The sequence below is a fragment of the Metarhizium acridum genome (genome assembly GCF_019434415.1).
Source record: "Metarhizium acridum strain ARSEF 324 chromosome Unknown scaffold_555, whole genome shotgun sequence".
In the NCBI taxonomy this organism is placed as follows: Eukaryota; Fungi; Ascomycota; class Sordariomycetes; order Hypocreales; family Clavicipitaceae; genus Metarhizium; species Metarhizium acridum.
The window spans coordinates 678,890-704,708 of NW_027094039.1; the positions used below are offsets into that span (position 1 = coordinate 678,890).

Here is a 25,819-nt window from a genome sequence, read left to right on the forward strand (position 1 = left end):
ATTGTGAAAGGGGGGAAGCAGTAGTTTCAACAAATCATGTTTATTTCTCTTCACTTTTTTTAAATTTCCCACCCATCAAAACACGCATTGGTTCCATTGTCCTCGACTACTTACCCCTTGCCCCGGAACCCATTCGTCCAGAATATCCGAAAAATAAATAACGCCATGCAATGCAAACCGCATCACCAAGGGGGTGGGGGAAGGCAAGGGGATAAACATGATATAAAAACAGGGCCGTTTCATCTCTCACACACTCCTTCCATTCTCCGTTGAAAATATTGAGCCAATCCTCCCTTTTCTTCGTGAAGATCGTCAAAGAGAGCTTCCGCGTCTAATTGCTCTAGTTCGTCTTTTTTTGGTGCACCGTTTACATGCCTGCCCAGGTGTCCCCTTCATCTAAGAAGCCTGGATGTTGAGAGAGAAGAAAATTGCAGTCTCTTTTCTAGACGGTTTACTTCTCCCGACGGCATGCCTGTATAAACTTTCTTGGAGTGGGCAGTTTTTCTGCCTTTCACTGTCGCAGTCTGGTAGATGTCGTTTACTTGGAGACGGCGGCATTGAGGACCTGCGTTCTGAAGAATCCACCTTTGGTCTTCTCAATGACTTGCTGGTAGACATTGTTGGGAGGGTGGTTCATGATGACGGTGCCGTCCTGGCTGTCAATCTTGGCATCGAGTCTCGTCTCCCGGATCAGATTGACGATCCACTTCTCCCCCTCGTCGGGGTTGAGGCCTAGCTTGGCGCTCAGGTCGCGGATATTCATGCGGCTAAAGATCTTGCAGTAGCTCTCGCAGATGAGGTGGCGGGCGGCGTTGACAAAGGCGTCGGCAGAAGAGGCGAGGAAGAAGTCGCTGCGGCAGACTTGCTCGGCCTGGCGGAGGGCCTCGCGGGCGGCGTTAAAGTCATGGGCAATGTAGAGGGCGTTGACGAACTGGGTGATGGGGTCGGCGTACTCGTAGGCCTCCTGGCGCACGTAGCGGACAATGTCCTTGAGCTGCTTCTGCTGGGTAGAGCTGTTTCGCGCGCGGGTGCGGCCGGTGATTACGGCGGCGATCAGGTACCGCAGGATCCACGGGCAGGAGGTCTGGATGGTGTTGATGTAGGCCGCGGAGAAGAACATGTCGAGGATGGGCTCGCGGGCGCCCTCCCAGTTGAACAGGGGGAAGAGAGACCAGTGGACCAGCATGGTTCGGTGGTCGAGCTGGGCGCGTGGGTTGTTGAAGAGCTTCGAGTCGATGCCCTCCTTGACGTTCTTGAGCTCATCGACAGCTGACTCCCAGTTTGTAGAGAGAATCTCAGAAGCGAGCTTGCCCCAGGTTGAGGCGGAGACCTTGTCGTTGTCGGTGGAGAGGACGCGGAACTGGTACAGCATATCAGCGGCAGGGCCATACTGACCACACCGAAATTGGAACTGTCCAAAGTCATAGAGGGCGTTGACCATTTCCATCGTAACCTCCAGGACCGTTAGCAACCTCTATTTTCTCTCTTTTAAACAAATTTCGCAGGCAATCAGGGTGCCAACTCACTCCATGCTGGTTCTTCAGAAACTCCAAGTTGGCAACCTTGTCGCTTCGAAGACCATTCACAACCTCATCCTGCGTCAAAAGGTCCGCAATCTTGGCAGTAGCCTGCTCATATTTCTCCAGCTGTGCCAAAACATCCTGTCGCTTCTTGGTGTATTCGGCGGGCGGGTCAGAAACGCCATGCAATTCGCAGTACAGAGTCGCAACGTAGTCCGTCATATTGGTGTCCTCCAGTAGCTTGATTTTCCCCGACAGGATCCTCTTAGCCTTTTCATCTTCGCCCTTCTCCTCGGCCTGGTCGCCCTCGAACTGAATGAGTGGGAACAGCAGGTGTCTGCTAAGATGCGGTGCCAACTTGGGCATAATCGATGAACCATCGGCCGAGACGGCCGTCAGAATATCCTCCATCGCGAAATTTGGTCTAGCCCGTTAATTTTTTTTTTCAGTTCGCTTGAGAGCTAAACCTCCTAATTAGTTTCGGCAAAAGACAAGAGGCTCTTTTTGTGCTCCAAAAGACCACGAATCGCTCGTTCGTTGGCAAGGGTGGTAAAGACGCAACTCGCCCACACGCAAATCCAGTGGAGGGGCAGATTTTTGGTGAATTTCGCCAATACACAAAGTGGTGTGGGGGGCTGTCCCTGCACACCCGGGGTTTTGCCGGCCCGGCTCGCGCTCTCGTCATGTGACCCTGGGATTTTTGGGACAGCTTCACGTCGGGCCTGCATGAAAGCACCCTCTTGCGGAGTGATTACACGGTTTTGACCCGTCATTTGTGATCAATTGGCCATCGGGGACTAGGTTTTGTTCCCTGTTTTATTTCTTTCAAGCTACTTCTTGTATACAGTACTTAACCCTTTTGTTAGCGTCAAAGTACGACTACCTTATTGGCAAACTGTCAGCCTCTGTATCAACGAGAGATTCAAATCTCTTGTTGGGCATTTTCTGCACCCCACGATGTACCAACACGTTTCTCGAGCCCTATGCAGAGGGCCAAACTATCTCCTTCAATCTAGCATCTACAGGACCGCGGTCATCCCTTTATCCAACCTTCCAACTTGCCGGTTCGCCTCCTGGTCACAATCATCACGATCCCTCACCACCGCCGCCACTAAACCCGCTCACAGCTACACACCCATGAGTCGCGCTCCCACGCCTCCTCCAACGAAATCACCAGAAGAGCTGGCTGGTGCTGCCTACATCGTTCGTCGCACACCTTCAATACAGCTTCCAGTATACAGACGATTCATGTCAGGAGGAAACCGCCAAGTGGTGTTAATAAAAAAGGTGGACGGTGACCGGAAGAAACTGCTAGAAGACTTGGTAGACTCACTTGGAGTGAGCAAGCAAGATATCAGGCTAAATCCGACGACACAGCATATCGAGCTGAAGGTACGTGCCCAAAAGTATCTCTCATGAGTGATTTCCCTATGTCTATTTCTAGTTGACCCCGTGGACAGAGGGCTTGCTAACAGGACTTTAGGGTGATTATTACGAAAAGACCAAGTCTTGGCTATTAGAGCATGGATTCTGAGGACGAGACAGGAGAGACGCGGAGGGATATATATAAGTAGCTTGGATAGTGTGAACGACTCTCCGTCACATTTCATCATTGTATTGGTACTGTCACAGCATAACTGATAATCAAACCAAACTGTATAATAGAGCAATGAAAAACTACAGAGCGTTTTGAAGAGTTATATGGTATCAGTTTATGTCTCACACGCCTATACCTATGTACAACTGTCCCTACAGGATATACCCCAAAGCATTGCCTTTCCAAATCAAGTTCGCATCTCCATGCAAATCTAGCTATGCGCCGTCATCTGATACACCGTCAAAGAGTTGACAAAAAGACCAGTAAAAAAAACAATAATAGTAAAGGGCGGACCAAAAAATACATCCCGTGCCTCGAACTTTCACGCATCATTTTTATATTCGCTGGAGGAGACCTGTCCAGAAGAGAACCTCACCTCTTCAAAAACCGCAGTACAAAATAAAGCAGTCATGTCGATATCAAATGTCGTGGCTACGACATTGCGTCAGCTCATCCATCCAAATTAAGCACTGCCGTTAACTGTAGCAGTAACCCCTCTTTCGTCCATTCGGGAGATTGCATCATCAGGGCATCCATCAACATCTGCGGTTGCGGCAGTAGATCCCCGATACCTGCAGATTCGGTACCTGAAGAATCTCTTGCCTTTTCGGCAAGACGACGCAGAAGTGAGACGGCAACAATGACAATATAAACAAGCTCGGGGTCTTTTCTAGCCGCTACTGCCCGGCTACCGCCACGAACAGGAGGCGGTGGCTTTTCGTACAAGAAGCAGAGATCCTGAATCAGCTGAACAAGGTTCTGTGCAAGGCAGTTGCCTGACGCAAGAAGGGCTCGAGCCGTTCCCGGTTCGGATCCTGGCAGAAGAGAAGCTATGATTTCTGCACCCAAAAGGCCCTGCATTAGAAACGGTTTTCTTGTTTCGAATAGCGGCGGGAATGTGGGTGGTCGTAAGTGCTCTTTTGCCCTGTCTGGTAAGGGGGCTATAGCCAAGGCAAAAGTCCGGACGAGAAGCTCGTTAGCTAGCGGTGATGAAGAATCAACCGTAAAAAGCGCCTTGTAAAAGCCTCTATTTGGTTCGTCACGAGCAAGCAACTTGGCCAGGGCATCAACCGCATGTGGGAGATACGAATGAATACTGGGGTCATAAGGCGTGAAGTTAAGCGTGTCGCTGGCCATTGTTGGACCTGGAACAGGAGCAAACGCGAGTAGAAACTGCAACAGGCTCAAAGCCTGCTCTCGACCAGGAATCTCCAATTGGCTTGAGATGTTGGAGAGAAGAACCACAATGTCTTTCATAAAATCAAGGGTATTGGCGTGTGTCCGAAGAAGCATTGTCCGCGTTCCGAGATACCGAATAATAGAGCAAAGCATCTTGATGACAGATTCTTCGCAAAGCATGTTGTGGTTGTCGTTATTTTCGCCAGGAAATGATACATTTCGCAAAATTGTTGTTATGCAAATAAGTCGCTCCACGGCTCGATCAAGTTGGTACTCGATGGTGCCAAAAGCAGGTACATCTCTCACAGCCCATCGCTCTATTCGGCATGCTCTAACAACGTCCTCATAAGAAGTAAGTTGAATCTCATCAGCAACCTCCGTCGTATGTTCAACAAGCAGGTCTACTTGAGATTCCGCACAATCTACCAAAGCCTCAACCAGGTCATCACAAGCTCTGAGATGTAGAAAGTGAGCTTGGTTTGGTGACGATGAGATCGTAGCAAGTGTGTCGAGAGCTAGGCGCACTTCACCGTGAATACCGCATTGCAGACTACGGGTAAGGGCGGATATGTCAATGTTTCCCAGCTCGTTTACAGAAGGAACAGTCGGCTCCCATCGTTCCAACTCGGCACCGAGAAGATTGGCAGCATGAAGGTCAACCCCACCATGCGTCGAAAGTTCCCTTGCACATGGGCTGTAATCGTCAGGCTTTGGAGGCATGCGAGGCATATGTTGCTCAGCACCAACAGCAGGCAGCGGCGTTGCTTGTCGGCCATCGACAGAGACACTACCAGGTCGAGCATGCGAAGGCGATTGCATGGAGAAGTCGTTGGGCGTAGAGGCATCCACGCCTCGGGACATACTATTCCTGTGTCCCGGTGCGGCATTGGAGTTTGGTGGGTGTTGCGGTGGTTGTTGCAGCGGCGGTGGCTGCTGCTGGAGAGGAGGTTGTTGCTGTTGCTGCTGCTGCTGCTGCTGCACATGCGGCGGTAATTGTGGCTGCTGGGAAGGTAGTTGTTGTTGGGACGGTTGAGGAGTCGAAAACCCATTAACTGAAGTCTGACCAGGCTTCATCGGAGTCTGTTGTTGCAAGTGAGGAGGCTGCTGCTGTTGTTGTTGTACCTGTGGCATCTGCCCTTGGTTCATCTGTTGTCCTGGCTGCATCTGCTTTTGCGGTGTTCCTGGCCCAGCCATATTTGTATTCTGTTGCATCATCCGATGCTTCTGCTGTGCAATCCAAGCCTCCTCAAACTTTGCCAGGTTTCGCTCGTACACTTGCTTAAGAGTGGGTGGTACAGTCGGGATCTGCGCCGGTAGTCCCAGGTTCTGGGCAATGAGCCCCCAACCGTTGCCTGTAGTCACGGGCTTATAGCCTCCTTTGGATTGAACAAGCTGGAACAACATGACGAGATTGACTGGTCGATCACCTACAACGGGGTTCGGGTCCAAAGGTAATCCTTTCGCGTTCATTAGGGTCGTAAGATTCTTCATGAATTGTTCCGGGTTGATGTTTCCCATGGGCCTGGGTTGCTGTCTCATAGCGCCTTGGGGCATTTGACCATTCGGCATACCAGGCACTTGTTGCTTTGGCATCATTCCGCGACCCATATTCTGGGTCTGCATTTGGGCCTGCATTTGCATATTTCCTTGTAATTGTTGTTGAAGACGCATCTGATACGCTACCATTTTCTGTTGATCAATCATACCCTGCGGTCTCGGCTGGCCCTGCTGTGGTTGCTGCTGGCCAGGCGGTTGCTGCTGGCCTGGTTGAGGGACTTGGTGTTGCATCTGCTGCTGCATTTGTTGATACATGTTTGGCGGCATCTGACCCATGTGCTGCGCTATTTGTCCCATTTGCTGGGGTAGCATTTGGCCACCGACAGCAGGGCCGCCAGCCATCACATTGGGATTAGGAGATGGGCGAGGATTTGAAGGCGATTGCGCGTATCCCGGATTATATCCCGGAGGCATATTTTGCATGTATTGATTTGGTTGCGGTGTGCCATGCTCAGAAGGGATCGGAGACGCTTGTGAGCCAGCGAACTGCTGCTGTGGACCAGGCGAAAAGGGATGTGGTGAGGCGGTAGCGACTCGCTGAGGCACATTTCCCGGTCGCATTTGGTTTCCCATGATGGGGGATGGACTGGCATTGGCAGAGCCGTTAGGCTGTAGATGGGGGAATTGGCCGGGAGCTTGTTGAGGCATGGCACCACCGGCCGGCTGGAAGCCACCAAAGTTTTGTTGTTGCGGCGTTTCGGAACGCGACGGCGGTTGCATGCCCGGGTTATGGCCTGGCGAGCCCGTGACGCTATCTTCGCGGGGACGAGGGCGTTTTGATGGAATTATTGGGTTGGTTTGGTAGACGGAGTTCTGACTCGGGTTCTGATTCGGGTTCGCAGTCTGGTTCTGGTTCTGGTACGTCGGCGAGCCGTGTCGCATGGGACCATTTTGCATCCCAGCCATCTGTTGCTGGTTGGGGAATTGCCCCGGGTTAAACTGACCCGGGTTGGCCATGAAGGCAGAGTGATCCATCAGGGCTCCGGCAGAGTTGGGGTCGTTCATATGAGGGAAGCCGTTTCCATTGTGGTTGGGGACGGCGTCGTTCATCCAGGCGCTCATGGCGACGGCCCCGACAGGCTGCGCGCAACAACGTTAGCGATCAGCAGGCACACGGCCAGAAACCCATTGAAGGGCGCAGGGACGGATGACGATGGGGCCGTGTCACGACCACGGCGTGTGGTGATGGATAGGTCGAGTCGCGTCGCGGGTTGGTGGAGGATTGTGTGTGGTGTGCGGTGCGTGTGTGGTGTCGGGTGGGAAATGAGCAGGCAAGACGGGGGCAGGTCGCAAGGCCAGAGCCAAAAAGCCAGGCGGAGACCGACGAGCAGGTCGAGGTGAGAGACTGTCGACCAGACAGACGCTGGGCAGTGGGCAGTGGGCAGCGGGCAGGGGAAGCAGCACTTGAGCGCCAGACTTCTTGAGGGAGTGCTGGCCACAGGGAACTTGGGGGGAAAGTAATTCTTAGCGACGGACGGGCCTCTCGCCGCTCTCGGGCAAGATTCCCTCCCTCACTTCCCTCAGTACCAGAGGTCTGCTGGCTGTGCAAGTGGGCAGCGGGCGACGCTACTCGAGGGCTGATTGGGTCTGGTGACTGGGGCGAGAGGAGAGCAGTGAAGCGGAGACTAGGACCATGGACTACGGCCGCTGTGGTGAAGCGAGTCGAGGTGAGACTGTAGGGCTAAAAGGGGGGGAGGACGGAGCACTTGACCCAGGTGCCAGTTGGAGCTAACCAGCTTGAATGTTGCCGGCTCCAGCACAGACGAGGTACCCCGATACCTGAGAGGCTAGGCGCGTCAGGGGCTAAAAGCAACGTACCTTGGGCGCTGAAGCGTGTCACGAGTACTTGACCAACCACCTCCTACTCCGTGGAAGCCAGGAGGCGCGGGCGCGGCAACTAGGCCAAGAAAAAAAAAAAGAGGACGAACGGCCACCACTGTCGGCAGCAAGTACAATCCAGATGCGCGGCGCCGTGTAGCTGCGAGACCTTGTTCAAGCCAGCAAAGCGGCCGTCAATAACAAAGCAGCAGACGGGAAGCAGAAGGTGGAGCGAGGCGAATGAGTGCGGTGTCGCACGCCGTGAGTTGGCGGTGGCCGATTTCCTGTCGCAATCAGAGCAGCCGAGGGAGAAAAATTTCGTACGGACCCGTAGGTCCAGTTGCAGGCCACTTCACGTCCGCGGAGGAAGCCGACACGGATCCAAGAGCCCGTCCGAACGGAGATGCTGCGGGTCACGAGACCGAGAAAGTAATCTCACAGCTATGCTTCAGTCACCCAGTCGTTATGCGAGGCCAGGGGGGCGGCAAGCTGTAGTTGTGCGCGGCGGCCGCGAAAGTGAAGCGTCGGATGTGGGTGGGCGACGCCAGGAGCTTGAGCCAGTCTGGTCAAAGTCCACCAGACACCCGGAGAAGAATCCTGTCGAGTTGCACCAGACACGTATCGGCCTTTTTTCCACCCGTCATTCTGGCTGGTTTCAGGTTCCATGAGAAATTTCGCTCCGGGAGGGTCGCCTAGTCCGTCTTTGGCCTAGCGCGTGGACAATCACGCGCTGTGCTTAATTCCGACTCCAGACGTAGCCAATCAGACTTGAGAGACAGAGACTTGTTAGCGAAGTGCGAGTGTTGTTAGTTCTGATTGCCAAACACTTAGTACTTCTTACCAGATTTGCCACCTATGCTATCCCAAGCTTAGCAGACATCTTATCATGCCCCACCCACGTACAAGTAGTAATCAATTCGATGTTTCTGCTGTAGACGAGCATATCAGATGTAAGTCCCTCGAGCCGTGGTACGTCGCCAATTAAATGCACTTTCTTCCTCGATGTCGCCGTTCGAGGATGGATGTTTCCGAGTTATATACCTCGCAGAGGAAAGGGATCCGCCTCCTGCAAGCGCAAAAACCATTATCTCAACCGTTGATATGATATTAACTGGTTTGTTGGTGTCACTGTCTGGGAGGGCGATTCCCTGGGAGAATTCCCGTCGAGCACAGTTATTGGCGAATCAGAGTCATATTGGCCGTGTTGAGCCTGACATATAGCCGGAGAGCCTCAATTGATGGCGTTGCTTGCATTTGAATCCTCTAGGCTCCTACCGACCCGCCCGTAGGTCTTGAATCCAAGCAAAGCGGAAATGCCTTTCAGAAATCATCAACGGCAGCCGCCCAAGGGGTACTGCAAAGCGGTCGCGGGTCCAGCAGTTTAGCGAATGCAAAAACGTTCGGTCATGACGGCGGTTGTCCCTTGGGTGTCCTGATTCCATTCAACGGCTTCGCAGTTTTTGCGTCAACGCCAGAGATGGCGCAGCGCCGAACAAAAAAAAAAGGAGAAATTCCGAGGCTCCCATGTTTGCCATTCCACCAGCCCCCCATTTCAAATTGTTGATTCAATCCATTCACACAATCCCACTTGGTCGATGCAGCAAGCGTAGGCGCCATGTAAACACAATGTCAGCCGAACAGCATGTTTGATCTCCGGGCCTACTCGGCGAAGGCGGTGTCAATATACTCGCCAATGGCTCTGTACGGGGTGCATACAGCACATATGATTGAGTGTTGGGTCTGAGATTGTGATGCGAGGCGTTTGTTCGCGAGCTCCTTGGACCCCATGGCAGCCCATGGCATCCCATGCATCCCATATTTGCCTGAAGCGTGGCCAGCTGCATGGTTACAGAATGGCACCCGCCCGCGGCCCCACCACAGGCGCAAGGCACTGGGGCCACACCAAACACACCAACCCAGGCTAGCTTCCTTGCAGCAGATCGCTGCGACAATGTGACTGGATGCAACTGGATGCAACTGGGTGTGGTGAGCGAATCTTGGGCAGAATGGCGGACACGACGATGGCAGGTCGATGGCGTCTCACTTTGTCGATTGTTGCGGCTCGGACGCACGACGAGGCAATGGATATGAGCTGGTGACGTGCAAGCAAGGTGGGTGACAAGCTGCTGCTTCCTTTGCTATTCGGTGGCTTCCACTGCGTAAGAGCGGCGCGGCTGCAATTGGTCTGGCAGGCCTTGTGCTAGGGTGTGCTGTTGGTGGTGACATGAGGCCGTTGATGCCGCACCTCCACAAGAACCAGACTGCTGCCAAGCCAGGGTACTCAGGCGTGCCAGATGGAGCAAGCACTGGAGCAGCCCTTTGAGCGAGGCGCCTATTGCCCGTCGAACATCGAGGCTAGACACTCAAACGTTCGGAGCTCTCGAGGCCACCCCTGTCACACCCAGGCCCTCGTGGCCCAAAGGCCGAGTTGTCTGTCCGTCTCGTCCATCGCCCATCGCCCATTGCTCAAAAACCTCACGAGCCCGTCGACTGTGATTCGAATCCGGGTTTCGCCATCAAGACCGTTCCCGGCGCGGTTTTTCTGCCATCTCATCCCGCCTTCGTGATTTTTTCCCTGGCGTTTGTAGCGGGCGCTGAACCCCAAGTCGAGAGCGCCGACATTTCCAATCCTGAGTGCCCGGTCCTATTTTAGTGAGGTCATCCAGTGGCGTATAAGTCCACGAACAAAGATCTGTCAGCAACGCCGCCGACAAGAGCCACACGATGAGGCAGAAAGACGGTGTATCAAGGCAGCAATTCGAAAAAGCGAAGAGAGACAGAAGAAGGAGATTTTAAAATGGGAGGAAAGAAGGGTGGCGGCTGGAGGAAACGGGGAAGGGGGGAAGGGTTAGTTATGTGAGTGAGTGACCTCGAGTCCCAGCATGGCCCTTTTCAATCATACCGTCAACTTGCGCAGGCAATGGATGACCCGGCGGCTGCCACACACGAATGGATTTTTTTTTTGGCATTTTAGCCTTGTTTCTTTGGGCAGCCTCAAACGCGATAAAGTGTGACTTTGTGTGCGTTTTACTTTGACTACTCCTTCCATTCTCTTTGTCCGCTGTCCCTTGGGCTGCCTGGCATGGCAATCGGCCGGCCGCCACCCACAAGGCCTAATACGCAGTCGGCCTTCACCAAGTCATGGACCAGTCAAGGTCGATGGACGCTTTGTGGACGCGCCGTTGGCCCAGACGAGTGTCTTGGGGCCTTGGAATCGAGCCTCCGGGATGATGGCTAGTTTGATTATACTGTGGCTCTTGAATCCTTAATGTTCCCTGTCCAGAGATATTGGCGTCCCGCTACGGAGAACTCCTGGGATGTAATCTTCTATCGCTGCTTGTCTCGTTCGTCGTTCCATCCAAGCTGGGTCTAGTAAGGCCTGTTGCTTGTGTCGGGGAGAGGAGCGTGACAAGAAGAGTAACTTGTGTTTGTATTTCCAAGTAGTCTTCCATGCGGATGCCTGCATGCGTACCTAGTAGGTAGCAGGTAGCAGGTTGCAGGCACGGGCTTTGCATTAGGTTCGCTGGTCCCGGCTTCCACGAAATGGTCTGGTAGCATTTTGAGCATTTCAAAAAGGCCAACTTATGCGTTGGCCAAGGCCATGGATGGGTAGGGCGTCGGCTGTGTTCATTTATTACTCTTTTTATTTTTTTTTATTTTTCTTTTCTTTCCTCCCTCTCCTCCCCTCTCACTTTCCCTTGAATTTTCAACCCTCAACTCGCAAGACGAATGGCACCGCACAAACATGGCTGGATGGACTGAAGGGCTGGACCTTTAATTATAAAAGGGCCGGTTGTGCGTGCAGACCGCAGACTGCAAAACCGCGGACATCCTTCCTCGGCAAAGGTGGACGACGAGTCAAATCACGATTTAGAGGCCCTTCGTTGGTGGTTATTAGCCCATGCCCATCACCAGCTGGCGATGCTCGAGTGTGACCACAAGTGCACGACAATCAGTCCCAGCATGTGCGTCGACTTCCCATCCAGCCATCCCCTCCCTCCATCTCCTTCAAACACCGCATTGCTTGCGTGGTCTATTAGCTGGCCCTACCTGGCTCCTGGCTCTTGGCTCCTGGCTCCCGAGCCATCGGCTGGTGTCTGCTGGCTCATGGTTAAAGCCCTTCCCCACATCATCGGTGGCAAAGCAATCATCACTACAATAGTTCGCCTCTAAAACAAATTTCCAGGGCTCATGGAATGACGGACAAAACCGTGGCTGGCCAATTTCACACAGAAACGAGTGCGCTGGCCATCATTTGGGCATGGGCAACCGCCCATCTCGCTGCGATGCGATTTCGTCTGTAGGCTGCTGCCATAGGCACAAATGATGCTCGGATGCCCGTTGGAGGTTTCCGCACGCCAGCAATACGGAGTAGGCGTGATGTGGTGGTGATGTTGATCGGTATGTCTCGGGGAGTGAACCCCTTCGTTCCACAGCTCCCACGGATCCCCGTCTGTCTCAAGCACGCACTTGGAACTTGGGGCGTTTGTTTTCGGTAAATAGGCGTTGGGGCGTCGTCTTTCCCAGTCAGTCAGCCGAGTACTAGACTTTGTGCATGTTACACACGACACCACGGGACCGAAAAAGAAAGTTTTGGCACAAACTGACCGCGACAGTGATGTGAGCTAGACTCCTGTATTGTACGGAGTAATACTAGTCGAGATTATTGGCACACCTGTCAATGTGAGGTAATTGTGGATATATATCCATACTCCGTACCCTGACTCCATTTGAGTACAAGGGTATTGCCGAGGGCCTGCCGTTGTCAGAATCTGCTTAGACTCCGCACACATTGACAGATGGTGGTGCGGAATGCTTGCTACTCATTTGCCGTTCTCTCGATACTCGTGCGTGTAATTTTCTTTGCCTGTACGGGGTACACTCGGTGGTTCCATACAGAATTATGTATGTGATGTGCTGACGAGAGGGATTGCAGAACCTCACGTCGTCCCCGCATGTTGGGCCAGTGGGGGCTCCTCATTTGCGCACCCCTTTCGGGCTACCCTGCATGTTTGACGAATTTTTACCGTATCGTGCCCAATTGTTCCTTGAAACAAAGAAAACAAAGAAGGAACGGCGGCGAGAGAGTAACTTTACAGAGTTAATGTCAGCGGAAACCTTCCCAGTTTTTCCATGCTGGTGCTTGTGGTGGTCGTGAGGAGCAGTTGCACTCGGCCGTTCTCGATAGATTTCAATCTCGGTGAGTGCCAGCTGATACGTACGCTAGACTAGCGCCTACAAAAAGACATGTTCTTCCATTCATCAGCAGCAGAACGTCAATTACAAAGGAGGCATAATGCACTACGAACTTCGATTCCACGGCCTATGTATCAAAAAAGTTTAATCTCATCATGATAATTCCAACTTTTCCTTTGTGTACTCTAAAACCTGCCGAATGCCATCATCCAGCTGCCCCAGAGCCAAATACCCATCTATCCAAGCAGCAGTTTTGCGACTGAGCTCGAGCTTGTCCGTGGTGACATCCAACTTCTCGCCCAAACGCGCCAACACGTCTCGCAGCCCTCGCGGGAAGTCCGCAGTGTTGGTCTGCACGCCAAGGATGGGTTGTCTGATGTAGCAGTTGCATGTGGACGGGTGGTTCGGGTACGCTTCATTCAGAGAGTCCAATACGTGTTGGGAAATCCTGGGCTGAACTGACAGAGCCTTGAACGAAGCGAACATGGAGAAGAAGGATTCCGCAACCTCAGGAGTAAAGAATGCCTGTTTCCGGGATATGTCGTAGATGGCCATTGGTATGGCGCCGTCCATGGCCGGGTTGGACTTGAGCTGTTCCGAGGCCTTCTTGTCAATGACTTTGGCCTGGGCTCGCGACGGTTCGGGCAACATGTTGCCGTCGTCGACCTCATCCTCATCCTCGCTATCTACGATGCAAAGCTCGTCGTCATCATCAACGCGGTCGGGCCGCAATGCGTCGGCACCCTTCTTCTCCTTCTTGCGCTGATCCACCTTGACTAGCCACTCCATCTCGCTCCTTGCGTATTCAAGCCACAGTTTGCAGTCCTGGGTGCAGAATCGACAGCCGCGCATGAAGATTCCTCGCGCTGTGGCCATGTCGCCATTCCTCGCAGACCGTCGGCCCGCAATGACCCAGAGGTCAGCATCAGTTGGCATCATGCGAAGGGCCTTTGTCATGGTCTTGCGCCATCGCTTTGCGGCCTTGATGCTGGCTGCGTAGGACAGGTACTCCTTCCATAATTCGCTGCTGCCGGGGTGTCTGTTGACGGCTCGCTCGTAGATTGATAGCACACGGCCCTGGCCGGCGTGTGCTGAGTCGAGGTGGTGGATTTTGAGACGGCGGCATCTCTTGCTGCGCAGGGTTTCGAGGGATTGTTCCCATTTGGCATAGGCAGACCATTCGGAGGGTGTGTTTCCTGGCGAGAGCACTCGGTGCTCGTGTTCGTTGCGTTTCTGTACAACTGTGCGGATTTCCTCCTAGAATCAATGCGTTAGAGTATTGTCATGTTTGCGCGGCAGTTCCGGGAACATGCCTTGGAGAATATTTCCTTTTCTTCCCACTCTCTTAGTTGAGGAACGGAGCGTTCGAGATAGAATCTTGCCTTCTCAGCAACACCCGCCATTATGGCTATCAAACACGGCGAGTTCGAGTTATGTCATGTAGCGGGTCAACACGTAACCAGTCCGAAGAGCCACGCTGCTCGATTGAGGTGAAGCAAAGATGCGAGGCGGGCATGTGTGATCTTGTAGTTTTTTGGCACGAGGCCGTTGAAGATTCCAAAATTTTAGCGGGGCAGCTCTAGGCCAACTTGCTAGGTGCTTTACGGAGTACGGAGTATTGACAGTACACGCTAATCATCCGGTTGTAGGATTTCGTGGCAGCCAGGCGAGCGAATCAGCGTCAAGTTCCAGCAGGCTGCCCCTGGGCTTCATTAATGCATTCATGCCATGCAGGGGGCGGCTGTGCCAGTCCAGTCTGGTTCGCTTGGTAAAGTCTGGTGGTCCCTTGCCATTGAATCAACACACGCGCGTGTCCACATCGCCAGACCTTCCGAGGAGGCTCTTGCAGGCCACAAATCCAAACCTCACCACTTCGTCTCCCAACCCCCCTCGTTGATCCTTTGCTCCTTGTCCTTTCGGCTTCCTGCTTATTTTTCTCGGATGTCCCGGACGGTGTTGTAATTGACTGCGTTTTTTCTTCCGCTCATTCGGTTTCCTTTGTCATCGCCATGTCCAAATACAAGGACAAGGATGGCGGCATTGTCTTCAGCTTCGGGGGCCAGTGGGTGAGCTGGGCGCACACAATTGTTGCATACAGTAAGTCGTCATGGGCTCTACGAGGCGCTCCGAATTAATGCAGGAGCTGCTTTGGCATACAGAGTCGCAATCGACTACAGTCGTTCTAACTAACGGCCGTCTGTAGCCGCTTTCCTGAGCGCATTGATCGTCGGCGTCTCCCTTCACTATCATAAGATTGTCCAGAATGAGTTTCACGGATATCCCCAGGAGTGGTTCCCGTCCGTGTCGGCGACAATTGGCGATCGATACCCCGAACGGTCGTTTTTCATGATCTTTATTGCCATCACGTCCGGTATAATATCTCCTCAACCGCACTGCCAACGTTCTGACAGCTAACTTGGGCCAGGACCTCGTTTTGCGCTGGTTGGCCTTTTCTACCTTCTCACCCGAAAACCAGGGACCAAACTGCCCGGCTTCATTGCTTCCATGGGTGTTTTTCGCACTCTCACCTGTGGCGGCTGGACTTATATCACCTCGACGGACGATCACGACTGGCATGACATTCTCATGATTTCGTACCTTGTGGCAACTCTGCCTTGGACCCTGGGATGCATTGCCCTGAGCCCACCAAACCCTCAGGCTATCAAGTACCGGAAGTACCTTGCTAGTGCTTTCTTTGGTACCTTGGTGCCTCTCATCTACTTCTTCATTCAGCACAAGGTGCATCGCGTTGCTGGAGGTTTGTTGTAGCCCCGTCAAGCACAGACATGACCGAACTAACATGAGACATTTAGCGTATACCATCTATGCATTCTTTGAGTGGTCATTGATCCTCTTTGACATTGGTTTTGATGCCGTTACAGCGCTGGATTATAACACATTTGAAGTCGTCATCAGGGATGTCAAGGGATTGAGCAAGGGGTACGTGCAATGGCTTCCGAGATAGTCCTGGCTTCTTGTTCCATCAAATTCAATAAACATCCGTTATTTTGAGGCGCCCTCTAAGATTTCTCGCAGTGATAACCTCTCATCCGTTCCGTCTGCTGTCATGGAGAAAGAGTACGTACTTCTCGAGTATCCACACTCTGCGGCCTACTGACTGTTCAAAACTAGAAAGGAAAAGGCAACTGGCGGTCTCTACTCTCTACGCTTCACCTGGTCTGAGGCATTGGACACTGTTGCTGACGTTTATCATGGAGTAAGTCAAGGCTTTGGTCGCGCAGTTTTTGACAATGTCTAACGGTCTGCAGTTTGTGTTCTGGTCCATGTTGACCAGCTTGGGTCTGGTAGTCTGGTGTAAGTTTGCTTTTTCGACGGTTGGCATAGTCATTTTGGGGCTGACGTTAAAATAGACTTCCCTCTTTGGCACATGGGCATATCCGGATATGAAGCTTTTGTTTCAGTCTCGATTTCTCCTCTGCTCCTTGTTGGACCTCTTCGATCGGCTGTCATCAGCAACCAGCGAATCATTCATCTCCTATCTCTTTCAGGAGTCGCGGCTTATTTGGTTTTGGACCCCGCTCGTCGTCTATTTACAGTTGGTTTTGGTGTTGCCATGTCGACTTTAGGGTGGGTTGCTACGCTCCATGCCGAGTCTCTGCACGAAGCAAGATTCGAGTCCAAGGTCCTCGGCTTGCTTGTTGGACTTATCCTCTCGTCGACCGCCAAGTTTGCCTGGCAGACCAATAACCCCATATGGCCCATCATGCATGAGGCGAATGGTGGATGGAACCTCACTGGGCTTGTGCTTGGAATCTTGGCTGCGTTGCGCTTCACTCGCAAGGCTCCTTTGACTAGCGGGGCCCCTGATGGCGTCCAGAGAGGCTCAACTGTCCTGGCTGCTTGTGGTGTTGGAGGTGTCTTTTTTGGTATGCACTCACTGCTATCTGATACCAGCACCATGATCCTTTGGGTCTGGGAAGGTTTCCCTATCCGGGGTCCTTATTTCTCTACGCACGGTTGGTGCACCCTTGCCGCCATGTCTGCTGGTCTCTTTATTGGAATCTGCAAACCCTCTCTTGCTGGTAGCTGGCCACAGTACGCCGTCGGCACCATTGGTGCAATGGTTTTGACGTTCTTCAGTCACTGGTTTGGATACTACGGCGGTCTTGTTATTGCTGCCTACTTGATGGCTGTTGCGGTGCCTCTGCTTACCAACGCTTCCAAGAAGAGCCCTGCTGTTACCTTTGGCCTTGGATTCTTCATATACGTCTTCTTGGTTCTATTCCATGTCTGGGTGGTTGCCTATGCGTTTGTTCCCGGTGGCCCTCTCGTTCGTGAGCATACCGACTGGATCATGTACTCGATGATGGGTCTCATTGGCGCTGGTGTTTACGACTACAATGCCTCCCAGCCACGCAAGCAGCAGCCCCTCCGCCCCTCTGCTTCTCAGCATAAGAAATATTTTGGATTTGCCACCATTGTTGTCAATATCCTCTTCCTGTGCGCCGCCTTTAGGCGCTTCCCCGCCAACGACTACAAGCCATATCACGCCAAGGACCGTGTCCTGACTGCTGGTATTTGGACCATTCACTTCTCCTTGGACAACGATATGTGGTCGTCAGAGTACCGTATGCGAGACCTCATCAAGGAGATGGAACTTGATGTTGTGGGACTTCTGGAATCTGACTTGCAGCGCATCATCATGGGCAACCGCGATACCACGCAGTTCCTGGCTGAAGATCTGGGCATGTACGTCGACTACGGGCCCGGCCCCAACAAGCACACATGGGGTGCAGCTTTGCTTTCCAAGTTCCCCATTGTTGAGTCGAAGCACCATCTGCTCCCCAGTCCAGTAGGTGAGCTAGCACCGGCTATTCACGCTACGCTCGATGTGTACGGCGAACTGGTCGATGTCTTTGTCTTCCATTCTGGACAGGAGGAGGACCCTGAGGACCGACGCCTGCAGTCCGAGTATCTGGCGCAACTGATGGGCTCTACCCCACGACCCGCGATCCTTCTCAGCTACCTTGTCACAAAGCCCCTCGAAGGCAACTACAACACATACGTCAGCGACAAGTCTGGTATGCATGACGTTGATCCGACTGATTGGGACCGATGGTGCGAGTACATCCTCTTCAAGAAGCTCAAGCGTGTCGGCTATGCGCGCGTGAGCAGAAGCACAATTACCGATACGGAGCTGCAGGTGGCCAAGTTTGTGATCCCCAACTCTGCCGCCGAAGCCCAGCAGCTGGACTCGGTGTCTGCTGAGGAACGTAATCGTCGCGTGCAGGAGTCTGAGGTCCCCGAGGGCTGGAGATTCCCGGCCATGTTCAGAGGACAGGGTGTTAGAGATCATAGATACCACGTCTTTGATGAGCCTAGATACTTTAATTAAGAAAGAGCTGGGGTATAGGGTATATGGAAAGACATGAAGATGGTGTAATATGGACCGTACAAGAAGGAACTTATATTTCGGTGATCATATAATTTGCAGGTGCCGCCAAGGTAGGCTTATACTGAAAATGTAGAGCTGGGCTAGTGTCGTCACATACGATTATGGATTGAATGTTGAATTTCAATGTTTTCCCAAAGTTGCTTCTGAGTTTGTCGTTGGGGCTTTATCCGGTGGTACCTGTACTACGTGTAGCAGCAGACGACCTGAGTACCACTGGACAAAGCTACGAAAATAAAACAATGAAGCTATTTACTTGACGGCTCAAACTTTTCTTTTCTTTTCTTCTTTTTTTTTATCTAGACACGTCTTGGTACCAGCTGTGGCAGACGGCCTGGCAGGCCGACAGCAGACAATGGCAGAATGCCGCAACCATCAGAGACTGAGACAGTGCAAGCAGCGAATGCAGTGTGTCGCCAGCACGTCTTTATCCTCATCCGGTTTGGGTGGATAGCTCGGACCTTGCGTGGGACTTGAAACAACAAATGCTCGGCGACGGTTTTGTCGAGGGAAAGTGGTTGGTTTGCCTTGGGCAAATTGGGTGGTGGCAGCGCCCCCGAGCGGCAGTCGACGGGATATCTGGGCCCAGAGCCCCACAATTCCCGGCCCTCAAGGCGCGGAACCACAGGCGGAATGGATTCCAACGCCGGCTTAAGTCGAGGCAGGTCACGCGGGTGCTAAGGGGCACTAACAGACCGTCTGGGTTTATTTTTGATCGGGGCTTTTAAATCTGGCTCGAGACATGGGCACCTAGGATACTGAAGGGAGGGCTGGCGGTGGATGCATGTACCGTGTTGTCCGTCTTGATGCAACGCCGTGCATAAATGGGATCTTGATTGAACTTTCTGGCCGAAGCAATGCGCGCTGTGTGGGTTCCCCGGACCAGACGGCAGTTGCCCACCAGGATGCTTATCGACGTTGCAACTCCGGACCGTCCTCACTCAATACCCGGGTGGTGTTTTTGCAGGTGGTGACGATGGCAACTCGGCCTGCACCAATATTAGACCCAAAAAGCCTTTCCAGCCGCAAAGCGTAGCTGCGCCTCTGACGGCGCCGATTTTATTGCAGACATGGACGAAGAGCACACGCAAACGGTGGCCGTACGGTGGTGGCAGTCTAGTGACGTCTGGTCTGGTGTGGCCAGTGACCCAGTGACCGAACCTAGCCGCCCCCGAATTCTGTGCTGCCCCAACTTTGCCCCCGACGTTGCCCCAGAGCTTCCCCCAGCGGCGGCCAGTGCACGCCCCCCCTGCCTAATCGATAAAGCTCCAGGCTGTGCCTCCCCCATCTGTGCCCCCATCTGCGCCCACATGTGCCGTGGAAAGCCGCTTGCATCTCCAATCCACGCCGTCTCACTCGTCAGGATCACCATGGCTCGTTGACCTTTTTGTCTTTATCTTGCTGGCCGCGGCGCAGGACTTTGTGGAGAGAGGAGGAGGAGATTGAAGCGAAGGGAGGGGCTGGTTCGTATGGCTAGAGTGTAGCGTTTTTGTTTAAGAGAGATTTGCGCGGCTCTGTTTCTGGGACTGGGCTGCTTGTTCTTCTTGACTTTGAATTTATATTTATTTATTTCTATATTTTATTATATTTATTTAGAGTTCCCCGCTCACGACGCCTTCTTCCCACCAGGATGGAGATGAAGATTGCTTTGGGACATTTTGGCATGTACCTGGCACTGTTGGCCGGAGCTGGAGTGCTCTATGTAAGTGCTGGTTCTTTTTTTTCTGTCTCTATTGAAATTGAGATGGAGATGGAGATGGTGATGGGTGGTGGCGATTAGACGAGTTGTTGAGCAGCGCCAGTCGATACTTCTCGGTTGCACAAAGATCAGACGACATGGATGGCTAATGGGACATTTGATTTCATAGGCCTTCAGTCTCGTCGTGTACAGAGTCTTCTTCCACCCCCTTGCCAAATATCCTGGTCCTTTCCTGGCCAAAATCACCGATGCATACCAGCTTTATCACGCTTACAAGGGCGACCGCCACCTTGAGTTCTGGCGCATGCACCAGAAATATGGTAAGAAGAATCGAACTCCGAGAGACTCCTTCTTCTTCTCCTCCTCCAGACTTTGGATTGCTGACACAAAAGCTTCCAGGCAAGGTGGTTCGATTCGGCCCCAACTCCGTCTCCTTCAACTCCAACCAGTCCCTCAAGGAAATCTACGGCTTCAAATCCAACGTGCGCAAGGCCGAGTTCTACGATGCCTTTGTCCACCCAGCCGCCAACACGCACAACACGCGCGACAAGGACGTTCACGCCCGCAAGCGCCGCGTCCTGTCGCACGCCTTCTCCGAGAGCGCCATGAAGGAGATGCAGCGCTACATCCTGGGCAACGTCCGCACCTTTTGCGGCCAGATCGGCCTCAACGATGGCGGCGCCGACGCCAAGGGCTGGACGAAGCCGCGCAACATGAGCGACTGGTGCAACTACCTGGCCATGGACATCCTGGGCGACCTCAGCTTTGGCAAGGCCTTCCACATGCTGGAGAGGCCCGACAACCGCTTTGCGCTGGAGCTGGTCGAGGCCGCCACCACGCGCCATCTCATCTGCGGCACCATGCCCATTGTCGACAAGCTCAAGATTGACAAGTTCCTGTTCCCCAAGCTGGCTGCCGGTCGCGCGAGATACATGGCCTACAGCAAGGGCCAGCTCACCGAGCGCACCAAGCTCGGCGAGGAGACGGATCGACGCGACTTCTTTTACTACCTGCTCAAGGCTCGCGATCCCGAGACCGGTCACGGGTTCAGCACTCCTGAGCTCTGGGGCGAGTCCAACTTGCTGTAAGTGTTTGGGAGAAGAATGCGTTGGAGAAGCTACAATGAGAGAAGCTGCTGGGCGTCCGTCTTGGCAAGTTCTCCTTTTTTGCTGACTATGAGTGTTGTAAAATAGCATCATTGCCGGTTCAGACACCACGTCCACCGCCATGGCCGCAACGCTATTCTACCTGGTGCGCAACCCGCACGCCCTGAAGCGAGTGACGGAAGAAATCCGCACCAAGTTCAGCGACGTCGAGGAGATTGTCCACGGCCCCCTCCTGGGATCGTGTGCCTACCTCCGCGCCTGTGTCGACGAGGCTATGCGCCTCTCGCCATCGGTGGGCGGCATCCTGCCCCGTGAAGTCCTCCCCGGCGGCATCACCATCGACGGCCAGACCCTGCCGCAGGGCACCGTCGTCGGAACTCCCCACTACACCATCCATCACAACGAGACCTACTACCCTGTTCCGTTTGGCTACGCGCCCGAGCGCTGGCTGCGCGGCGAGGTCAACCCGCTCACCGGCAAGACCATGACGGAAGACGACGTTGCCCTCGCCCAGAGCGCCTTCTGCCCCTTCTCCATCGGACCCCGTGGCTGTATCGGCAAGGCCCTGGCCTACGTCGAAATGACCATTACCTTGGCCAGAACAATCTACCTGTACGACTTGCGACGAGCCATTGGCGTCGTTGATCCCGGCGAAGGCCGCGCCGACCTCGAGTGGGGGCGACACCGCGTGACGGAGTTCCAGCTGGTTGACACGTTTACCAGTGCCAAGAAGGGTCCTATGGTTGAGTTTAGAAAGGTTGAGAGGGCCTAAGTGCGGCGTTTGGCCTCTTTGTGGACAAGAAAGCAAAGATGGGGATTAGGGTATAATGGTTCAACGGCATTCACGGACGGGTAAATCTGTGGTTTCTGGCTTTTTCTTTTGCGACTAGTAGTTGCTGCATTAGGGAGACGGTGATGATGGGGTGGAAGATACTAGTTGTTAATTCTGATTGAAAAAAAAATTTGAAACCTCATCTGCGGTACTTCTGTGATGATATATATATTTTTTCTCCCTTTTTTTTTTTTGGCTTCTCCATTTTGTGAACGGTCAAACTCAACATGGCTGCTGTAGATGGGGTTAACGAGGCATATTCTGATGCTGTGACGGGCCTTTGGGTGAACCTAAGCATCATTTCATCGATGGCTAATTCGGGGTCTTGTGAGTCTCATGTAGGAGTCGTACATTATTATTATTTTTTATTGCAGTGCCAAAAAGACATAATAGTATCGTCGTGGTTGAGACGCCTAGGTACTTACCTACCTGAGGTAGGTAGATTAGAGGGACCGAGTAAGCGCAGCCACTGTCAGCCCCACTGTCCGCGCTTCCTGGCTGGCAGGTTCTGCGCAGGACCCTCCCCTGTGTGCATGCACAAGGTTAAGTACCTAGGTAGTTAACTACGGAGTACCTGCCTAAGGATATGACCAGCCCACCAACTGCATCAGGCTCGCAAGGCTGATGGATTTCGTCTTTAGGTCTCGAGCTGCAACGCCCGACTGACCTCAGCCCAAGATCTGGTTGCTCTCAACGGATCGGTTGCGCCTCCACGAGGTCGAGCAGATTGATTTTGCCAAAGACTGCTCACATTTTCAGTTCCTCGGATTGATCCAGCTCCCGACATGAAGTTATAGCCGCCGAAACTACCGACTCTCGAGCCCTTCGTTCGAGCGAACCGTCCACCATGGCGATATGCAAATTCTACCAGCAGGGCAATTGCAAATTCGGCAGTATGTTCACCCCAAGGACAAGACATTTCCCAGATCCAGGTGTCCAGAATTGATGATTGACCCTGTACGCAGACAGTTGCCGGTTTGAACATCCCGATGCTGGAAATGATCGAAACCAAAGCCAGAATCGCTTCGGCACTCTTGCTTCCGGAGCAGGAGGTGGCAGCAGCGGAGGATTGCAAGATGCACTCGGTAAAATGAATTCTTCGTCCATCACTGACTAATAGCGACGCTGACTCTCTGCACTCGCAGCCAAGTACAGCATCGCCACCGATACCATGGTCAAGGACCTGACGAGCGAGGTCCCGCAATGGATTCTGTCGGCTTACGCGCCGGGGAGAAATGCCCCGGAGCAGCTGTTTGGAGGATACCCTCGAGAACAGAGCTTCGAAGAGATGAGGTTACACTTTATGATGGGCAGGGCGGCAGGGAATGAACAACAGGCTGTGAGTAGCCCACTTGGATACTGAAATTTTCTTCTTTCTTTTCTTTTTTCCCCAAAAAGCACTGGAATGTTCTAACCCATTTGCAGCTCAATCAAGCACAGGAGCTCTATCAGAATGCCCAACAACAAATGCAAAATGCTGTACGAAATATCGACGAAGCTGCCCGATTCGTTGTAGAGGCCGAGAACAAGCACCCCAACCGATTGGATGTCTGCAGAGAAGGATCTCAAGGGGCTCCCTTTGGTGAGTTCCAGGTTGGAAAAAGACCCAGGGGTATTGCTCAGCCCGCGCAAGCCAATCCCTTCAGCACCGGCTCTACCAACACCTCATCACCGTTTGGCCAAGCTTCTGCTCAACCAACGCCGAGTGCCTTTGGGCAGCCAGCAGCCCTGGGACAACGACCAAATCCTTTTGGTACACCGGCATTTGGCCAACCGACGCAGCCTAGTTCGGCATTCGGCCAGCCTTCTCAGCCATCGTCGGCATTTGGACAGCAATCATCGCAGCCGGCGGCCCCGGCGTTTGGGCAACCGTCCCAGCCTACATCCGCCTTTGGACAAGCATCTACCCTTGGAGCCAAGCCGAGCCCGTTTGGAACGCCGTCATTTGGTCAGTCCACTCAGCCTACGAATTCACAACCCAGCGGATTTGGCCAGCCCAGTCAACTGGGTGTGAAGCCGAACCCCTTTTCCTCTGGTGGCGCGGCAAACCAAGGTCCCAGTCCGTTTGGATCTCTGGGAACTGCCAACAATGCACAAGCCCCTGCGACAGTCAACCCCTTTGCGAGTTCAAACGTCAATCAGAGCAATGCTACACCGAATCCCTTTGCATCTAATACTTCGAACCAGAACAATACCAGCCAGCCCAGTCCGTTTGGCCAACAACAACCAACACAGAATCAAAGTCCATTCGGCCAAGCTTCAAAGCCGAACCCCTTTGCTTCCACTACTACAACGGCAAACCAACAGGTGAGCAACCCGTTTGCTCAAAACACCCAAAGCCAAACCAACGGTGTCTTTGGAAAACCCCCTCCCAATCCATTCGGCCAGGGTGCCTCACAGCAGCCGAGCTCCTTTGGATCGGCAAGCCAGCCCCAAGCAAACTGCTGCTCCTGCAACAGGCGGTAATAATCCGTACCCTCCCGCGAGCACGAAGCAGCACCCTTCCCTGGAGAGCTACGCGTCCAAGAATATGGATGGGACGCTGGCAGCGTTCAAAGGCAAGCCTGTTACCTACAAGGACGGCAAGCCGGGAATCAGAGCACTCGACGGAACTTGGACACGCATATGGTTCCCCGGCGGCCCGCCGGGGTATTACAAGGATACTGAACTCCCTCCTGAAGCTTACGACGAGCAGTCCAAGGCTCAATGGGAGGCGTTTGCGCAAACGGGCCAGTTTGCAGATGGCATGATGCCCGAGTTGCCGCCGCCTCGGGAGTGCACACGGTGGGATTTTTGAAGAAATTGTACACATGGTCATGGTTGGCCATGGGAAAAGGGTTACTGTATCGATAGCTCGGGATACATAAGTTTGATGCATATCACGGCGTTGACGGATTTCATATCAAGGCCATGGCAGCTGATTGGGATGATTAGGGTGATTTTTGAATCTGCAGAGTTATTGCAATATACGGCATGTATATGTGACCGGAAGATCGTGGGCTTGACGGAAGCATGTATACAAAACGTACAATTTGACATGCTCGACAACTTTGCTCTCTTCCAATGATGGGCCAAATGCCAATTTCCTGATTTACGAGCACACATTGCACAGAAGTCATGTGATTGCACAAACCCAGTGTATTGGAACTGTCTGAGCCTAGCACACTTTCCCTCCTCGATACGTGGCGCCCAAAAAGCCCGCCACTTAAGCAGCAATGGTGACCTCGACCTCGACGCCGGCATCGATGTTGACAATGATTTGCTTGACAACCTCGGTAGGGGCGTGAAGACTGTTGAAAATGAAAGGAAAAAAGAAATCGTCAGCAAAAAGAACACGCATACTACCTAGCGTGGCAGCTCAAAAATCGGGGGAGCCAGAGTATAAACGCACTCAATGAGACGCTTGTGGATGCGCATCTCGTACGAGTCCCAGGTCTTGGAACCCTCACCGCAGGGAGTCTTGCGGGTGGTGATCTTCAGGGTCTGCGTGGGCAGGCGGACGGGGCCCTTGACGCGCAGGTCCTTGCTCTTAGCACGGTCGAGGATCTCGCTGCACACCTTCTCGAGGACATTGACCTTGCGAGAGGTGAGGGTGATGCGGATCTTGTGGGCCTTCTGTACATTGCGGAAAAGAAGAAAAGCCCACGTCAGCAAATTGTCTTGTTGTACGAGGAAATGCATCTGGGGGAGGGGAGCTTTTGTTTTCGTCGTCGGCCGTCATATATACTGGGGGGGATGAAACGTACGGGGGCCTCGCCAATATCCTTTTCGGCCTTGTTGTAAGACATGTTTGCTGACGGATTGGAAGTAGGTAGATGGAGAGGGAAAAAAACTTCACGACTCGACACGCGAGGGAATCGGCGACGTTATCGGCAAAGTGATGAAGTTTGCTTGGTGGGTTG

General features: G+C 53.1%; 9 protein-coding genes across 10 annotated transcripts; 5 read left to right on the top strand and 4 right to left on the bottom strand.

Annotated features, from left to right (window-relative positions):
* Nucleotides 1–27: 27 nt before the first annotated feature.
* Nucleotides 28–2,060, bottom strand: INT6 (eukaryotic translation initiation factor 3 subunit E). The gene is made up of 2 exons (XM_007817631.2): nucleotides 1,527–2,060; nucleotides 28–1,453 (listed from the first exon to the last, which is right to left on the bottom strand). Exons 1-2 carry the CDS (start codon nucleotides 1,929–1,931, stop codon nucleotides 539–541), a joined length of 1,320 nt encoding a protein of 439 aa, XP_007815822.1. The 5' UTR covers nucleotides 1,932–2,060; the 3' UTR covers nucleotides 28–538.
* A 417-nt stretch (nucleotides 2,061–2,477) lies between these two features.
* On the top strand, nucleotides 2,478–3,054 carry J3458_018904 (uncharacterized protein; the record flags this gene model as incomplete). The annotated part of the gene is made up of 2 exons (XM_066121304.1): nucleotides 2,478–2,912; nucleotides 3,004–3,054. 2 exons carry the CDS (start codon nucleotides 2,478–2,480, stop codon nucleotides 3,052–3,054), a joined length of 486 nt encoding a protein of 161 aa, XP_065973659.1.
* Nucleotides 3,055–3,205: 151 nt separating this feature from the next.
* On the bottom strand, nucleotides 3,206–9,073 carry J3458_018905 (uncharacterized protein). Its single transcript, XM_066121305.1, has 2 exons — nucleotides 7,672–9,073; nucleotides 3,206–6,933 (listed from the first exon to the last, which is right to left on the bottom strand). The coding sequence occupies exon 2, from the start codon at nucleotides 6,913–6,915 to the stop codon at nucleotides 3,568–3,570; it is 3,348 nt and encodes a 1,115-aa protein (XP_065973660.1). The 5' UTR covers nucleotides 6,916–6,933; nucleotides 7,672–9,073; the 3' UTR covers nucleotides 3,206–3,567.
* A 3,665-nt stretch (nucleotides 9,074–12,738) lies between these two features.
* On the bottom strand, nucleotides 12,739–14,452 carry UTP6 (U3 snoRNP protein). Its single transcript, XM_066121306.1, has 3 exons — nucleotides 14,181–14,452; nucleotides 12,981–14,124; nucleotides 12,739–12,923 (listed from the first exon to the last, which is right to left on the bottom strand). The coding sequence occupies exons 1-2, from the start codon at nucleotides 14,268–14,270 to the stop codon at nucleotides 13,021–13,023; spliced, it is 1,194 nt and encodes a 397-aa protein (XP_065973661.1). The 5' UTR covers nucleotides 14,271–14,452; the 3' UTR covers nucleotides 12,739–12,923; nucleotides 12,981–13,020.
* An 84-nt stretch (nucleotides 14,453–14,536) lies between these two features.
* CWH43 lies at nucleotides 14,537–19,205 on the top strand. Of its 2 annotated transcripts, XM_007817627.2 has the most exons (8): nucleotides 14,680–14,964; nucleotides 15,071–15,238; nucleotides 15,293–15,625; nucleotides 15,681–15,807; nucleotides 15,904–15,945; nucleotides 16,000–16,084; nucleotides 16,137–16,182; nucleotides 16,239–19,205. In XM_007817627.2, exons 1-8 carry the CDS (start codon nucleotides 14,877–14,879, stop codon nucleotides 18,221–18,223), a joined length of 2,874 nt encoding a protein of 957 aa, XP_007815818.1. In that variant the 5' UTR covers nucleotides 14,680–14,876; the 3' UTR covers nucleotides 18,224–19,205. The 2 variants fall into 2 exon arrangements, with proteins under 2 accessions (XP_065973662.1, XP_007815818.1); XM_066121307.1 differs by having other exon boundaries at nucleotides 14,537–15,625; nucleotides 15,681–15,945.
* Nucleotides 19,206–19,638: 433 nt separating this feature from the next.
* J3458_018909 (uncharacterized protein) lies at nucleotides 19,639–22,328 on the top strand. The gene is made up of 4 exons (XM_066121308.1): nucleotides 19,639–19,982; nucleotides 20,149–20,299; nucleotides 20,379–21,063; nucleotides 21,173–22,328. The coding sequence occupies exons 1-4, from the start codon at nucleotides 19,911–19,913 to the stop codon at nucleotides 21,855–21,857; spliced, it is 1,593 nt and encodes a 530-aa protein (XP_065973663.1). The 5' UTR covers nucleotides 19,639–19,910; the 3' UTR covers nucleotides 21,858–22,328.
* A 436-nt stretch (nucleotides 22,329–22,764) lies between these two features.
* J3458_018910 (uncharacterized protein) lies at nucleotides 22,765–24,383 on the top strand (the record flags this gene model as incomplete). Its single annotated transcript, XM_007817625.2, has 4 exons — nucleotides 22,765–22,810; nucleotides 22,883–23,002; nucleotides 23,063–23,256; nucleotides 23,343–24,383. The coding sequence occupies 4 exons, from the start codon at nucleotides 22,765–22,767 to the stop codon at nucleotides 24,381–24,383; spliced, it is 1,401 nt and encodes a 466-aa protein (XP_007815816.2).
* Nucleotides 24,384–24,447: 64 nt separating this feature from the next.
* On the top strand, nucleotides 24,448–24,714 carry J3458_018911 (uncharacterized protein; the record flags this gene model as incomplete). Its single annotated transcript, XM_066121309.1, has 1 exon — nucleotides 24,448–24,714. The coding sequence occupies one exon, from the start codon at nucleotides 24,448–24,450 to the stop codon at nucleotides 24,712–24,714; it is 267 nt and encodes an 88-aa protein (XP_065973664.1).
* A 137-nt stretch (nucleotides 24,715–24,851) lies between these two features.
* Nucleotides 24,852–25,818, bottom strand: RPS20 (40S ribosomal protein S20). Its single transcript, XM_066121310.1, has 3 exons — nucleotides 25,664–25,818; nucleotides 25,309–25,532; nucleotides 24,852–25,207 (listed from the first exon to the last, which is right to left on the bottom strand). The coding sequence occupies exons 1-3, from the start codon at nucleotides 25,703–25,705 to the stop codon at nucleotides 25,123–25,125; spliced, it is 351 nt and encodes a 116-aa protein (XP_065973665.1). The 5' UTR covers nucleotides 25,706–25,818; the 3' UTR covers nucleotides 24,852–25,122.
* Nucleotide 25,819: the final 1 nt, after the last annotated feature.

Excerpts from the sequence above, each read along its gene's own strand:
- UTP6 (XM_066121306.1), bottom strand. The coding sequence starts at position 14,270 with ATGGCGGGTGTTGCTGAGAAGGCAAGATTCTATCTCGAACGCTCCGTT. Across the intron at positions 14,125-14,180 it reads AAAAGGAAATATTCTCCAAG|GAGGAAATCCGCACAGTTGT; the intron begins GCATGTTCCCGG and ends CATTGATTCTAG.
- INT6 (XM_007817631.2), bottom strand. The coding sequence starts at position 1,931 with ATGGAGGATATTCTGACGGCCGTCTCGGCCGATGGTTCATCGATTATG. Across the intron at positions 1,454-1,526 it reads TTCTGAAGAACCAGCATGGA|GTTACGATGGAAATGGTCAA; the intron begins GTGAGTTGGCAC and ends ACGGTCCTGGAG.
- J3458_018909 (XM_066121308.1), top strand. The coding sequence starts at position 19,911 with ATGGAGATGAAGATTGCTTTGGGACATTTTGGCATGTACCTGGCACTG. Across the intron at positions 19,983-20,148 it reads CCGGAGCTGGAGTGCTCTAT|GCCTTCAGTCTCGTCGTGTA; the intron begins GTAAGTGCTGGT and ends TTGATTTCATAG. Across the intron at positions 21,064-21,172 it reads TGGGGCGAGTCCAACTTGCT|CATCATTGCCGGTTCAGACA; the intron begins GTAAGTGTTTGG and ends GTTGTAAAATAG.
- RPS20 (XM_066121310.1), bottom strand. The coding sequence starts at position 25,705 with ATGTCTTACAACAAGGCCGAAAAGGATATTGGCGAGGCCCCC. Across the intron at positions 25,533-25,663 it reads AGGATATTGGCGAGGCCCCC|AAGGCCCACAAGATCCGCAT; the intron begins GTACGTTTCATC and ends CGCAATGTACAG. Across the intron at positions 25,208-25,308 it reads ATCCACAAGCGTCTCATTGA|TCTTCACGCCCCTACCGAGG; the intron begins GTGCGTTTATAC and ends CATTTTCAACAG.
- CWH43 (XM_007817627.2), top strand. The coding sequence starts at position 14,877 with ATGTCCAAATACAAGGACAAGGATGGCGGCATTGTCTTCAGCTTCGGG. Across the intron at positions 15,239-15,292 it reads CTTTATTGCCATCACGTCCG|GACCTCGTTTTGCGCTGGTT; the intron begins GTATAATATCTC and ends AACTTGGGCCAG. Across the intron at positions 16,085-16,136 it reads TTGCTGACGTTTATCATGGA|TTTGTGTTCTGGTCCATGTT; the intron begins GTAAGTCAAGGC and ends AACGGTCTGCAG.
- J3458_018905 (XM_066121305.1), bottom strand. The coding sequence starts at position 6,915 with ATGAGCGCCTGGATGAACGACGCCGTCCCCAACCACAATGGAAACGGC.